General features: G+C 65.4%; 2 protein-coding genes across 5 annotated transcripts; one reads left to right on the top strand and one right to left on the bottom strand.

Moving 5' to 3' along the window:
* The first annotated feature begins 49 nt into the window (after positions 1–49).
* IDH3G (isocitrate dehydrogenase (NAD(+)) 3 non-catalytic subunit gamma) lies at positions 50–8,457 on the top strand. Of its 2 annotated transcripts, XM_047764030.1 has the most exons (13): positions 51–251; positions 4,125–4,163; positions 4,372–4,383; positions 4,598–4,695; positions 5,009–5,121; positions 6,175–6,235; positions 6,326–6,458; positions 6,559–6,692; positions 6,817–6,919; positions 7,007–7,153; positions 7,743–7,837; positions 7,919–7,979; positions 8,250–8,457. In XM_047764030.1, exons 1-13 carry the CDS (start codon positions 171–173, stop codon positions 8,349–8,351), a joined length of 1,179 nt encoding a protein of 392 aa, XP_047619986.1. In that variant the 5' UTR covers positions 51–170; the 3' UTR covers positions 8,352–8,457. The 2 variants fall into 2 exon arrangements, with proteins under 2 accessions (XP_047619987.1, XP_047619986.1); XM_047764031.1 differs by lacking the exon at positions 4,125–4,163 and having other exon boundaries at positions 50–251.
* Positions 8,458–8,497: 40 nt separating this feature from the next.
* SRPK3 (SRSF protein kinase 3) lies at positions 8,498–13,036 on the bottom strand. 3 transcript variants are annotated; one of them, XM_047764026.1, is made up of 15 exons: positions 12,898–13,036; positions 12,695–12,825; positions 12,432–12,540; positions 12,201–12,288; positions 11,866–11,953; positions 11,308–11,414; positions 11,054–11,219; positions 10,926–10,951; positions 10,357–10,486; positions 10,035–10,274; positions 9,847–9,947; positions 9,364–9,471; positions 9,226–9,295; positions 9,053–9,145; positions 8,498–8,950 (listed from the first exon to the last, which is right to left on the bottom strand). In XM_047764026.1, the coding sequence occupies exons 1-15, from the start codon at positions 13,026–13,028 to the stop codon at positions 8,766–8,768; spliced, it is 1,773 nt and encodes a 590-aa protein (XP_047619982.1). In that variant the 5' UTR covers positions 13,029–13,036; the 3' UTR covers positions 8,498–8,765. The 3 variants fall into 3 exon arrangements, with proteins under 3 accessions (XP_047619982.1, XP_047619984.1, XP_047619985.1); XM_047764028.1 differs by having other exon boundaries at positions 10,357–10,489; positions 12,898–13,003; XM_047764029.1 differs by lacking the exon at positions 11,308–11,414 and having other exon boundaries at positions 10,357–10,489; positions 11,870–11,953; positions 12,898–12,977.
* Positions 13,037–13,195: the final 159 nt, after the last annotated feature.

Raw genomic sequence — 13,195 nt, 5'->3', positions numbered from 1 at the left:
ATGGCGGCGGCAGCCGCGCAGTCGGAGCCGGAAGAGGGCGTGGGAACCGGCGCGGTCGCGTGCGTGCGCTCGGCCGGGCTCACGCCCACTCCCCGGAGCGCGCGCTCCGGCGAACTCTCGCGAGAGTGGCATTTGCGGGTCGAGACCTGCTGCGGTTCTCACTTTCTGTCATGGCGCTGAAGGTGGCGACGGCTGCAGGTGGCGCGGCGAAGGCAGTGCTCAGGCCAGCCCTCCTCTGCCGTCCCTGGGAGGTGAGAAGAGGGAGCGGGCCACGGGGGAAGCCGCGGCCCTCGCCGAGGGGGGTGCTCGCATCTCCGCTAGGCAGGTCCGGCAGCCGCGGCTCTCAGAGCGTCCTGGAGCCCCATTGGCCACAGGCCCCGCGAGAGGAGGGGAGAGTGGTGCGGACTGACGTTGATTGGCCACTTCGGCTGTCAGTGACTAGGTTAGCCCAAGCTGGCCCTGGTCTGGCTCCCCCAGGGGTCTGCATCTTGCGGCGGGGCGGCGGGGGGGGCCCCGGACTCGAGGGTTGAGTGGCTGCGGAGGGCAGAGTGTCACCTCCCTAGTGTCCTTGTGGAATCTCGCCCGAGGCGGTCACGTGTCCCGGCCCGCTTTGCACTTGCCCTCTTGGGAATCCGTTCCAGGCCGCCCTTCCTCCTCGAGTTTCTCTCTAGCGGATTGCTTTGCCACCTGTCCCAGCGCAGGTGGCGAATCGGACTTTGCCGGTACACTGGAGGCTTCCCCCCTTGCAGGCGCCTGGAATGGAAAGGAGCTAGGATTCCTGAAGCTGGCGGGTTGGGAGGCCGCGAGGGCTTGTCTTCCGTCTTTCTCCGTTTAGAATCTTGGTTATTCAGGTCTGATTCTTCTCTCATTATACACGTGAGTGAGGTTAATTTAGTCCCTGGGCGTGTTGGAAGCCATTTGAAGCATCAGCGAGTTAGGACTGGCCCTGAGGTACAGCAGGGATGCGCTCTCTGGGCTCCAGTTTCCCCGCTGTCTCAAAGGATCTAGCCAGCTCTGACCTTACAGAACTCTGTGACTTCGCTGACACCCCTTGCACCCATATCTCCTGCCTGCTTACCCTCTCTGAGCCCCGTAACAGCTTTTGCTTTATTGAATGGCGTTTAAATGCTGACTTCTCCCGCTTGCAAGCGAGCGGCTCTCCAGAGGTCCTACAGCTCTGGCAGCTTGGGTCCTGCAGGATCTTGGAGAGGACTTTTGTCTCTTCCCCGACCTTCCCTGTGTGTAGGTTTGTGTTGGTCTTGGGATGAAAACGGACTGCAGGGAACGCTTGCTAGCTGGGCAATGCCTTGCCTTGAGGCTGGTTGTCCCAGGCATGGGGCCCTTTAGAGATGAAGTCCAGATCTTTGATCCCACTAACTTGGACCTTGTGGGAAAACATGCAGCCACCATTGGTCCTAGATCCAACAAGAGAGAAACCTCACTAAGACGTGGGCTGTGGGAGCCCTTCGGTTGGCACACATACCGTTCTGGACTTTGCATGGCACCATCAAAGGACGAGGACTAACTGTCCGTCCTCCTGCTTGATGAACAAGCCGGAGACCAATGCATATATCCCATCCTGCCTCATACTGGGCTCCTTGGATGTGTAGTTTCACAGACTCTTTGTAACCCCCTGAAGGAAGATGCCTGCATCTGTCCAGAGCAGAGCTCAGGGAGGTTGCTGTCCTGAGAGCTCTCGGGGCCTTTCGCCAAGGCTGGAGGGAACACCTAGCATTGGGACCAGCTGAGGGAGAGGTTCAGCCCTGGTGGTGGTGATGGGATCCAAAGTCTGGTGGTGGGTTGTTGCCCAGATGCTGAGCCAGGCCCAGTGCGAGTGCTGGCTCACTGCCCCGGCCAAGTTACCTGCGCAGTGCCAGTGGATTTCAGAGGGCCGAAACCCAGGAGGGATTGCTGCTGGGAGCTGCAGGGGCCCGCCCAGCATCCTCATTGGACACCAGCCTTAAACACTGGCCTGGTAGGGTGAGGAGGAGAGGTGTGCTTTTGCACAGCCCTGTGTGCCTCCTGGGGCCTGAACAGCCTGCAGACCTCTCCTGGCTTCGTGCTTCCTCCAGCAGTGAGATGAAGTTGGCGCCTCTGTTCTGTGGATGGCAGGTCTGGGCGGGGGGGCTCAAGATTAAGCTGTTTGCCGCCAAGGGTAGGAGACGGTGGATTTGGATCAAGGTCTCGCCAGCTTCGGAGCCGCCATATCTTCCTTCATCTTTTGGGGTGCTCGTTCCTTCAGGAAGTGGTCCTTGTGTCCCAGCTCTGGGCCAGGTTTTCTGCTGGGTCTTGGGGTGACAGTAGGGGACCACACAGACATGGCATCCACTCTGAGGGGCTTCAGGGTTAGAGAGGGAGCAAGGCAGCAATAACCTAGGGAGATTATGGGTGGGGAGGAGGGTTAGGGTTAGGTTAGGTAAAGCTTTGGGAGCCCGGGGGACCAACCACTTGGCAGGCGTAAGGCATCAGGGAAGGCTTCCTGGAGGAAGGGCAGCGTAAGCCACCTTCTGCAAGTTTGTATTGAGAGCTTACAAATAAGAAGAATCCAGATACTGACAGTTGCTAGAAGGAGAACAGAAAAGCCCCAAGTATACCTCTGGCTGCAGGTCCAGGGACCCCATGGATGAGCCTCCGGGGCCTCTTGTCCTATTAGTCACCCACGCCCTGGCCGCTGTGCCTCCAGAGCTCTGTGCAGGTAGGCACTTTGTGACCACCAGCCAGGGAGACCCAGGTGAGACAGCCCTCAGCCGCTGCCTGAGCTTTCTCGGCTTCCAGCAGGAAGGCGCAGCTCTTTGGGAAGTGGCCACCGTGGCGCTGCCGTTGGCTGGAATGCCCTGCTGCTGCCCCAGCCGGCCTGTGGCAGGCCATCCTCCAGTGAGCAGGAGGGCTTGGGCTCTGCCTCTTTGGATTGAGGGGCACCCAGGTGGGGCGCAACAGAGGAAAGTGTTCGAGCCTGTAACCCCCTTGTGGTGTGACCTGGGACCTGGGCTTCTTCCTCCAGGAAAGTGTGGGGAGTCCAGATGGGTCACTCCGAGCACGCATCCCATTTGGCTCCGGTGACTTTTGCTCCGGAGCTGTCGGGCGTGGCAGTGCAACTAAACACGCCTGTTTTGGAGACACGTGTCATCCACGTAGGCCACGGAGCAGTTCTGCAAACCTTTATGAACCCTTGATGAACACCTGGGAATTGCCGCTGCAGCGCAGTGGGTTAAGGATCTGGCTTGTATGTATGGCGTTGCCGGTTTGATCCCTGGCCCTGCATGGTGGGTTAAGGATCTGGTGTATTCTTCGGGCACGGCTCACATTTGATCCCTGGCAGAACCTTCCGTATGCCACAGGTACAGCCAGAAAAAAGAAAAAACCTTCCAAAAGGTTGGTGTCTGCCGTTCTTCTAAGAAGGGTTGGATTTTTCTGCTTCTCCAGGGCTCTTCCCCACTGTGCCGACAGTGCTTATGTCTGGGGGCTGGGGGCTGTCTTTTTTCTTCTTTTTCTACATTCTGGATTTTCTCCATGTTCTGACCATATGCTGCTTTTGTAGTAAGGAAACATGATTTTTTCTTTTTTGTGGTAAAATGAGAATTCCCACAGTGGCGCAGTGGGTTAACAATCCGACTGCAGCTGCTGGAGTTGCTGCAGAGGTGTGGGTTCAAGGATCCCGTGTTGCAGCAGCTGTGGCATAGGTTGCAGCTGCGCCTCAGCTTCTATCCCTGGCCGGGAACTTCCCTGTGCTGCTGCGGGTGTGGCCGTTAAAAAAAAGTGATCGCATGACGATGGTGACAGCCCTCTGTTATCATGACTTCCTCCTCGCACCACGTTTAGTGTGCCAACTTCTCCAAGTCAGGGATGGCACCGAGCAGGAATCATTGGCTGAAAAAGGCCAGAAACAACAAAAGGTGGGGAGGGAGACGCGAATGGTTTTAAAAGAAACTGATCGTGGGTCCGAAGGAGGCAGCACGGGTGGTAAGGGCCTTCCGCGGGGCCCTGACGGCCGCCCTGGACAGAGGCGCACGGGTGAGGCCGAGGCCGGTGCGCGGGCCGCCGTGGGGACGCCCCACCCTGCCGGCCCTCGCGGAGTGGACTCTCGGCGCTAGACAACAGCCTCTGGCATCTGGGTTCTTTGCCAGGTTCTAGGTGCCCACGAGGCCCCCCGGAGGAGCTTCTCTGTGAGTACTTGCCCAAGCGTGCGTGTGCACGTGTGCATGTGTACGTCCATGTGCACCGTCTGGGCGCGGAGGCACGTGTGTACAGCTGGATGCGTGTGTGTGTGTGTGTGTCTTTCCCTCTGGGGCGCCCCCCACCTCCCCGAGCGGGCACAGCCTTGTCCCTCCATCCTTGGCTGACCTGTGTCTTCTTCCCTCCTGCTCCCTCTAGCAACAGACAATTGTGAGTATTTCTCTGTGTTCTGCCTGTTAGGTTTGGGGCCTTTCGTTGCTTCGGGGTTGAGCCCAGTCCAGCGGGGGGTGGGGGACTGCTCCGCTGCTCGCCTTCTGACCCGGGGGCGCCCTGCGTGTCCCTGTCTGGGGGGCGGGGGGCGGGCGCGCCCGCTCAGTGCTGCTGGGAGGAAGGGACCCGAAGGCCGCTCTCCCCCGCCTTCTAGCCTCCGTCGGCCAAGTATGGGGGGCGGCACACGGTGACCATGATCCCAGGGGATGGCATCGGGCCGGAGCTCATGCTGCATGTCAAGTCTGTGTTCAGGTACGGGGTCCACGGGGGCTAGAAGGCGGGGGACCTGAGCACTCTGTGGCGAGAGGGACAGCGAGCCAGTGGCGGCAGGGCCGTGGGGCTGGGCCTTTGGTTCTGGTGCCTGCGATCCTGCCAGGAGGGCCCCGGGCACGGGGATGTGGCACCAGGCCTGCCCAGAGCATCGCGGCACGGGCGTGCCTCCCCGCCCGTTGGCGCAGAGCCAGGTCAGGGAGGGCAGCAGCAGAGCGGCCTCTGCATGTGGCGGTCCAGGCGGGCTTCCTGGAGGAAGGCCCGAGCCAGCCGCCCTGACCCAGCTCTGCCCCAGGCATGCGTGTGTGCCTGTGGACTTCGAAGAGGTGCATGTGAGCTCCAACGCCGACGAGGAGGACATCCGCAATGCCATCATGGCCATCCGTCGGAACCGTGTGGCTCTAAAGGGTGAGCTCGTGGCCCAGGAGGGGACACTGTGCACAGTTCCTTTCACCTCCTCTGAGCTGACGCTTGTCCCTGGGGCCCTGTGCAGCTGTAATTCTGAGGGCCTGTGGCCCCGGCTCTGCTGGAGTCGGCTTTGACCCCAGGGTCTTTCCTAGAAACCAGTGTCCCAGAGATGCAGTTCTAAGCCTCTGCCGCCTGCCTCGGCCTTGGATGTTACAGAGAGGAATTTCACCCTGCCTGAGTCTGCCCTGGTTTGGTCCACGTCCTTAAACTGTCCCCGTCGCTCATTCTGCAAACTAGCCCGTCACCTGCTCTGTGTGAGGAGTTGAGTGAGCAAAGACGAACCCGGGTAGAGCCCCTGGCCCTGGCAGGCACGTGCCCCCTACAGGGTGCCCGAGGTATCTGGGTGAAGGCCGTGCAGGCGAGGTGGGACTTGGAGGGTTGGCAGCCCCGGGGGAGCCCTAAGAAAGGTCTCTGCGTGGCACCCTCTGCCCACCTTCTCTCAGCGGCTGCTGGCCTCTTGCTTCCCTTGCTCTGGTGCCCTGGGTCCAGCCAAGGCCAAGCTGTGGTCTTTTCCAGGCAGACCCTGCTTGTCCCTGAGCTCGAGCTCTTATGGTGCCTCAGCAGAGAGTCGGGCACTCACCCTGGCCAAGGTTACCTTTCTGGTGCCCAAGCAGTCACTTTCTGGCCACCCAGCGTCTGGCTTTGTGATTCCCTGCCTGGGGTCTGTAAGACCTTCCGGTCCGCTGCCAACTTGTGTTCGTCCACTCGTTCATTCATTATTCAGGACGTAGTGAGTGCCCGCCATGTGCCAGGGCCTCTTCTAGGTCTCTGTAACCCGTCCGTGACCCAGACACCCAGACACGGTCCCGCCTGTCCTCACGGGGCTCACGCCGGGAGTTTGTCCAGTGTTCACGAAACCTTGCTGCTGCGGGGAGCCGTCTTCTCCCGTTGGAGCCGCCTCGGGCCCGCGTCCCCCGAGTCGGCGAGGGGAATCTGGTGGTACGGCCGGGCCCGGGCCCCTCTCCAGCCTGCTGCCTTCCTTCTGTCCTGCAGGCAATATTGAAACAAACCACAACCTGCCGCCGTCGCACAAGTCCCGGAACAACATCCTCCGGTGAGAGCCAAGTGCGCGGGCGGGGGCTTGGCGGGGGTGGGGGTGCCCGCGGAGGCGCGGCACTGGCCGGCTCTTTCTCTGTGCCCCCAGCACCAGCCTGGACCTCTATGCCAACGTCATCCACTGCAAGAGCCTGCCCGGCGTCGTCACGCGGCACAGGGACGTCGACATCCTCATCGTCCGGGAGAACACGGAGGGCGAGTACAGCAGCCTGGAGCACGAGGTGGGCCGGTGCGCGGGCGCGCGCGCGGGCCAGGCCCCGGGGAGCCTCGGACGGCCGGACAGGCTTGGACGGCATCGGGTCTCTCCCCGCCCCTTCCCAGAGCGTGGCGGGAGTGGTGGAGAGCCTCAAGATCATCACCAAGGCCAAGTCCCTGCGCATCGCCGAGTACGCCTTCAAACTGGCCCAGGAGGCGGGGCGCAAGAAAGTGACGGCTGTGCACAAGGCCAACATCATGTATGCCCCTCCCGCCCAGCCTGCCAGCTCCCGCTGCCCGCCGTGCCTCTGCCCCGACGCACACTTGGGGGAGGTGGAAGCGGGTCGGGCCCCCCAGCTGACGGTCGCACTGTGTCCCCGCTAGGAAACTGGGCGATGGGCTCTTCCTCCAGTGCTGCAGGGAGGTGGCGGCCGGTTACCCCCACATCACCTTCGAGAGCATGATCGTGGACAACACCACCATGCAGGTCGGCCCCCGCCCGGCCGCGCCGCCCGCCCTGGGCGCCCGGGGCTTCGGCGCGCGAGCTCCTGCCCGTCCCCTTCTTGCCCCGCAGCTGGTGTCCCGGCCGCAGCAGTTCGACGTCATGGTGATGCCCAACCTCTACGGCAACATCGTCAACAACGTCTGCGCGGGCCTGGTGGGCGGCCCCGGGCTCGTGGCGGGGGCCAACTACGGGCACGTGTACGCCGTCTTCGAGACCGTGAGTCTCCCGGCGGGGCCGCCTCGAGCTGTAGCTTCCGTACTTTCCGGGCACGCACCGAACACGTGTGATTGAGGGGCTCGGGGATGTTCCGAGGTGCGCAGGCCGCCCCACCATCTAAGGCCAGAACGTTTGCAGCAGTGCCCCTCGCATCCTGCTTTCTTTTTTTGCCTTTTTGCCATTTCTTGAGCCGCTCCCGCGGCATCTGGAGGGTCCCAGGCTAGGGGTCCAAGTGGAGCGGTAGCCGCCGGCCTACACCAGGGCCACAGCAACACGGGATCTGAGCCTGGGTTGCCACCTACACCCCAGCTCACGGCAACGCCGGATCCTTCACCCACGGAGCGAGGCCAGGGATCGAACCCGCCGCCTCATGGTTCCTCGTCGGATTCGTTAAGCACTGCGCCGCCACGACAGGAACTCCCCCCTCACATCTTCTGGCGGCTGTCACTCTGCGCCCCCCCGCCCCGGCCCCTGGCGCCGACCGCGTCTCCATCTCTGGGTTTGCCTGTTCCGGACTCTGCTCACAAGGCAGCCCGCACTTGGCGTTCTGACACTTGCCGCCGTCTCCTCCTCTTCTCGCCCCTTCCAGGCTACGAGGAACACAGGCAAGAGCATCGCCAACAAGAACATTGCCAACCCCACAGCGACGCTGCTCGCAAGCTGCATGATGCTCGACCACCTCAAGTAAGTGGCTCGCGGTGCCAGGCCGTCGGCCGCCGACGGGCTCCCGGGCCCCGGGCACTGACGCCTGCTCGTCCTCCTCAGGCTCCACTCCTACGCCACGTCCATCCGCAAGGCCGTCTTGGCGTCCATGGACAACGAAAACGTGAGCCTGCCCTTCTCCCCTCGCCTGCCTCTTCCCCAGCGGCCCGGCCCCGGCCCAACCGGCGCCGACAGGCCACCCAAGGGGCTGGGAACGGTGCCCTGGCGGCTCCCGCTGCCCCCGAGGGGGGGTTGGTGCCGGGTGGGGTCGGACGTCTGGGCCTGAGCTGCTATCGTTGCCCTCCGGGTGCCGTGGGCGGCCTGGGGCCCCTGCAGGGTAGAGCTCGGGGGCTGGCCGGGCCCGGGACTCTGCCCAAGCCCGCCGCCTCCGCAGATGCACACGCCGGACATCGGGGGCCAGGGCACGACGTCGGAAGCCATCCAGGACATCATTCGCCACATCCGCATCATCAACGGGCGGGCGGCGGAGGCCTAGGCCACCCCGGGGACTGTGCCGGCCACTCTTTAGATGCCCTTTGCACCCCCAGCTCCCTAGCCAGCCCGGGGGGGGGGGGCACCCAGAATAAACCCGCTTCTGCCCAGCCCTTGGCCACGTGCTTCTGTTACTCTGGGACGCTGGTGTTTCGGGTCACACTTTATTAAGAAAAGAAACCGCACACATTCAGAGGACCCTCTCTGAGGGCTGAGGGCCGAACAGATTCTTCAAGGTGGGCCCGGCCCCAGCCTCTGCCGCCCTGCCGAGGGGGCGGGGAGCAGGCGCGCCGTCGGCGCTGGAGAAGGCAGCTCCGCAGGGTGGCAGGGTGGCCGGAACCGTCCCGCTTGCCCTGAAGCCGCTGGGTGTTGGGGGGGGGGCGGTCCTGCCCCAGGCTGCTCAGGGGGCCTCCAGGGCCTAGGGATTGAGCCACGGGTGCTGGAGGCAGTCGGCTGCGCTGGCCCGCTTCTCGGGGATGTATTCCATCATGGGCAGCAGGAAGGCGCTGAACTGCGTGGCCTGCTCCAGGGGCCACTCGTACTTCTCCATGAGCACCTCGTAGAGGCCCCAGTGCTTGAGGTTGTGGATGTGCCGCAGCTCTCCTGGGGGCGGGCCGGGGGGGCCTGGGGTCAGGGCCCCACGGCTCCCCTACTCCAGAACCCGAGGTCCCCGCCCCACCCGGACCATCAGCGGCCCGAGCCCACCTCTCCGGTTGAAGAACTCGCGGGAGTAGCGGCCCGAGAGGGCGAAGGCCGGGGGGATGTCTCCCAGGAGCTCCACGATGTGGGCGATGTGGTCTGTGGACAGAGAGGTGGCTGGGGGGCCGCCGGGCGCCCGGGAGGCCCCAGGGGCACGCCCAGGGCCTGCCCGCCCCTACCCTCGTCGCGACTGTAGTCTTCTCCCGAGTGTGGCTCAAACAGGTAGTCGCCGGTGGCCAGCTCGAAGGCCTGGAGGGGGGAAGAGGGTGAGGCTGCCAGCCGTGGGCCAGCCCTGGGCGGGGGTGGCCCGGGCCTACCATGCACGCCGTGCTCCAGATGTCGGCCGGGGGCCCGTACTCGGCCCCGATCAGCACCTCCACGGCCCGGTACTGCCGCGTCTGGATGTCCTCGGTGAAGTGCTTATGCTGGAGGCAAGGAGAGCCCTGGGGAGGGGCCGGAGCCACGGCTGGCCTGCCCTCGCCGCCCCCCACGCGTCTCCCACGGCCTGTGGGCCCCACGCCCGGGGGGCACGGCAGAGCTCTCGCTCTGAGCCTCAGGGTCCCCAGATGTCCGGGGTGGGCCGAGCCAGGACACCTGAAGCCGAGGCGAGCCCCTTCCTCGAGCCCCTCCCCCCTGCCGTGGGGCCGGTTCTGCCGACCGGATGGGACCGGTGCCGGCTGGGACCCAGCCCTGGGACCGCGGGCAGCGGGGGACACCCGGGGGTCTGGTTGAGCAGGCGCCTGGCGAGCCCCGGGAACAGGCCTGCGCCTCCTCTCTCACAGCAGGGCACCCGCTCCTACCACCCAGCAGGCGTTGCCCAGGTCTGCGATCTTGATCCTGATCTTGTCTGCGTTTTGGGGCTCTAGGGGGTTCACCAGCAGGTTGGAGGCACCAAATGGTGCTGGGGAAGCAAGAGAAGGAAGAGAGACTGAGCTGGCCTGGCCCGCCCGGCCCCGCCTACCAGCCCACGCCCTCCTGCCCGACTCACTGCTGGGCGACAGGAGGCCCCCTGTCTCCCGCTGGTTGGACGAGCCCGAGAGGATGGAGCACGATGCAGGGGAGAAGAGGGAGCCCGAGAAGCCTGAGGTCTGCGAGCCGGGGCTGAGGCTGCGGTCGCCCCCAGGGGCAGGGGAGGAGGAGGCCGGAGAGGGACCGGGCCCGGCGCCCCCGGGGTGACAGCCTGAAGAGGAGGTGGAGCCGCTGCCCCCCTCCAGTCTCGAGCCAGAGTCTGGGGAGACGGGCGGAGGTGCTGTGTGAGCCGCTGCCCCGCGTCGCATGCCAGGCAGCTCTGCACCCCTCGGGCCCCTCACCCTCGGCCTGGGCTGCCGCCTCCATGGCCTCCAGCCTCTGCAGGTCCCGCAGCCGCTCCTCCAGCAGCCGCTTCTGCTGTTTCCTTTTGCGCCTCATCTTCTTCCTCTTGTTTTTCGACAGCTTGCCGCTCTGCTGTTAGAGCCGGGGTCACTCCGAGGCTCCTGTCTCCCATCCCCTGAGCAGCTCAAGCCTCTGCCTGTGGCCTGCAGGCCCCAGGGCTCCGTGGACACCAGCACGCGGTGCCGCCCCCTCCAGTCCACCCCTTGGCTCGGGCCCCTCACCCGCCTCCCGTCTCCCCGCCCGCCCTCCACCTGCCAGAGCTCAAGATTCGGGAGGAACCAACAGGGCTGCCCCTGGGCCCTCCCGGCCTTAGACGGCATCCTTCCTTCCGCTGGGGCAGTGGCAAGCCCAGCGGCTGCCCAGGGCAGTTTGGGGCGCATGGAAAGAGCTGGGCCGCTCAGCTGGGGAGGGCGGACAAGCAGGAAAGGGTGGAACCAGAGAGGCTGAGACAGTGAGCTCTCAGGACACGGGAAGATGAGGCCTAGGAGAAGAGGGGCGCCCAACTTACCAAGACTTCCTGGGGGGCAGTGCTGACTGTGGGGTGCAGCAGAGCGCGGGCCGAGAGAAAGGAACAGAGACTCAGGCAAGAGCTGAGGCCCGCAGGCCCCGGCCCGGCCCGCTGCAGGTTCTTGGTACCTGTGGAGCGGGAGGGGGGCGGTGCCCCTGACTGCTGCCACTCTGTGGCTTCGGCAGCCAGGCGCCTGATGTAGGCGTCACCCACGCACAGCAGGATGTTCTCGGGCTTGATGTCTGTGTGGATGATCTTGCACTTGGTGTGCAGGTAATCCAGACCGCGCAGCACCTGGGGAGAGCCGCTCCTGAGCGCCACCGGCCCCGCCCAGGCTGCCTCGCGGGCGGGGCGCCGGTCCTGCAGGACACATGCTGCCCACCTGCCTCACGATGCTCTTCACACAGGGCACGGGCAGGCCCTGGTAGTTGGACTTGATGATCCACTTGAGGAGCTGGTGGCCCAGCACCTCCAATACCATGCACACATCTGGGGCCAGGAGTCAAGGGCAGCCGCCGGGCACGCGGAGCCCTGGTCCTGCCCCCCCCCCCCACCTTAGCTGCGCTGCGGGGAGCCACAAGGCTCAGGCCGCGCGAAGCTGGGTCTGGAAAGTCCTGGCGACCACCATCCCGGGGTCATTAGTGTCCCTGTCACTCGGCTGTGCCAGTTGGGAAAAGGCACTGGGCGAGGGGGGAGCCGGGCCCGTGTGTGCCAATGAGCCTGCACACAGACCCCCACGGAGCCAGCCCCTGCCACCTGCGGGTAATCCAGCAACGCCCCTGGGTAAGGACCAACCGGGTTCCCGGCTCTCCCCCTGCGCGGAAACACAGTCCGCAAGGCGGTCCCTGGAGGGATCAACCCCCATCATGCGGTTCAGGAAACCGAGGCCCTGGGACCCGGGAAAGCTGCCCCGGGGCTCTGCTCAGCCTACAAAGGATACGAACTCCGTTCACCCCTGAGATCCGGAAGTCGTCGATGAGCTGGACAATGGTTTCTCTTTTGGGGTCACTGGGGTCACTGTCTCGCACCTGGAGCCAAAGCCGAGGGCCCAAAATGACTCCGACCCGCCCCTCACCAGCCACTGCCCGGCGGCTCCGCCCGGCCCCGCCCTCGTGCTCCGGCAGGTCCTCCCACCGCGCAGAGCCAGCTGGAGCTGGCCCTCCGGGAGCCCTGCCCGCCCGCCCGCCGAGCCGCCGAGCCGGCGGGCCTTGCACCCACATGGCCAGGCCCCGGCGGCTCCTAGGGAGCCGGGAGTGGGCAGGGGAGGCGCCTCACACATTTCAGGAGCTTGATCTCATCCACAGCTGTCTCCGTGTAGTGCCCCGCGCTCTTCACCACTTTGAGGGCCACGAAGCGCTTGCGCCTGCAACACCCAGAGCCGCGTGGGCTGCCGCTGCCGGCCAGACCCGTGGGGCCCTCGTGGCGGCCCCAGCCACAGCCGGGGCCGGGATCCCAGCTGGCCTTGGGCCCGGCGGGCGAGGGGGGAGGGGCGGAGGGGGCACTCACTGAATGTCCCAGCAGAGCCAGACGGTGGAGAAGTGGCCCCAGCCCAGCTTGCGCACCACGTGGTACCGCCCATTGAACAGGTCTCCGATCTTCACAGGGTAGTAGCCGCCTGGGGAAGGGAGCCCCTGGAGCACGGTGGGGGTGTCGCCTTCCCCTCTGCCCCGGGACGGCCCGGCCCGGCCCGGCCCGCCCCCCAGCCACGCGGGCCGGCTCCGGCCCCTCCTCCCCCCCCCCCCACCGGGCCGCGCCAGGCCAGGCCTCACCCTTGCAGTAGTCCTTGGGGTCCTCCTGCTCCTCGTCGTCGGAGCCCAGCAGCCCCTGCAGCATCCGAGGCGCCGGTGTGGCGGGAGCTAGTTCGGATCCCGAGGACTCGGGCCCGCAGGAGGCCTGCGAGCTGGGGGTGGAGTGGGCGGGCCGTGAGCGCACGAGGTGCCAGAGGCCCCGGGCGCCCCGGCCCGAGCCTTACCTGCTGCTGCTGCTGCCGCCGCTGTCCCCGCCGCCGCCACCGCCCGTGCTGGCGCTCATCCCGGCGGCGCGGCCCGCAGCTCCGGCGCCCCGGGCGGCTGCTCCTGTGGGGCCCGGCCGCGGCCCGCGCATTTATAGCCTCGGCCGCTGATCTCACCCGCCTTTATAAATAGCCTCCCAGCTGCTCCGCTGTGGGCAAGGTATGCAGCGGGGAGGGGGCGGTGTGGTGACAGCGGGGCCCCGGAGAGCCCGGCCCCCAGGACGAGCCCCCCTTCCCCAGGAGGCGCCACTGCCTGACC

The sequence above is a fragment of the Phacochoerus africanus genome, chromosome X (assembly GCF_016906955.1).
Source record: "Phacochoerus africanus isolate WHEZ1 chromosome X, ROS_Pafr_v1, whole genome shotgun sequence".
NCBI lineage: Eukaryota > Metazoa > Chordata > Mammalia > Artiodactyla > Suidae > Phacochoerus > Phacochoerus africanus.
Note: the sequence above shows the minus strand (reverse complement) of the source record. Positions and strands in the feature narration are given on the sequence as shown.

Bases quoted from the DNA above. Each gene is read 5' to 3' on its own strand.
- SRPK3 (XM_047764026.1), bottom strand. From the start codon at position 13,028: ATGCGCGGGCCGCGGCCGGGCCCCACAGGAGCAGCCGCCCGGGGCGCC. The intron at 12,826-12,897 runs GTAAGGCTCGGG...CTCCACCCCCAG, and splicing joins GGCGGCAGCAGCAGCAGCAG to CTCGCAGGCCTCCTGCGGGC. The intron at 11,415-11,865 runs GTATCCTTTGTA...TCCTGGCCCCAG, and splicing joins CTCAGGGGTGAACGGAGTTC to ATGTGTGCATGGTATTGGAG.
- IDH3G (XM_047764030.1), top strand. From the start codon at position 171: ATGGCGCTGAAGGTGGCGACGGCTGCAGGTGGCGCGGCGAAGGCAGTG. The intron at 6,236-6,325 runs GTGAGAGCCAAG...CTGTGCCCCCAG, and splicing joins TCCCGGAACAACATCCTCCG to CACCAGCCTGGACCTCTATG. The intron at 6,693-6,816 runs GTATGCCCCTCC...TGTCCCCGCTAG, and splicing joins GTGCACAAGGCCAACATCAT to GAAACTGGGCGATGGGCTCT.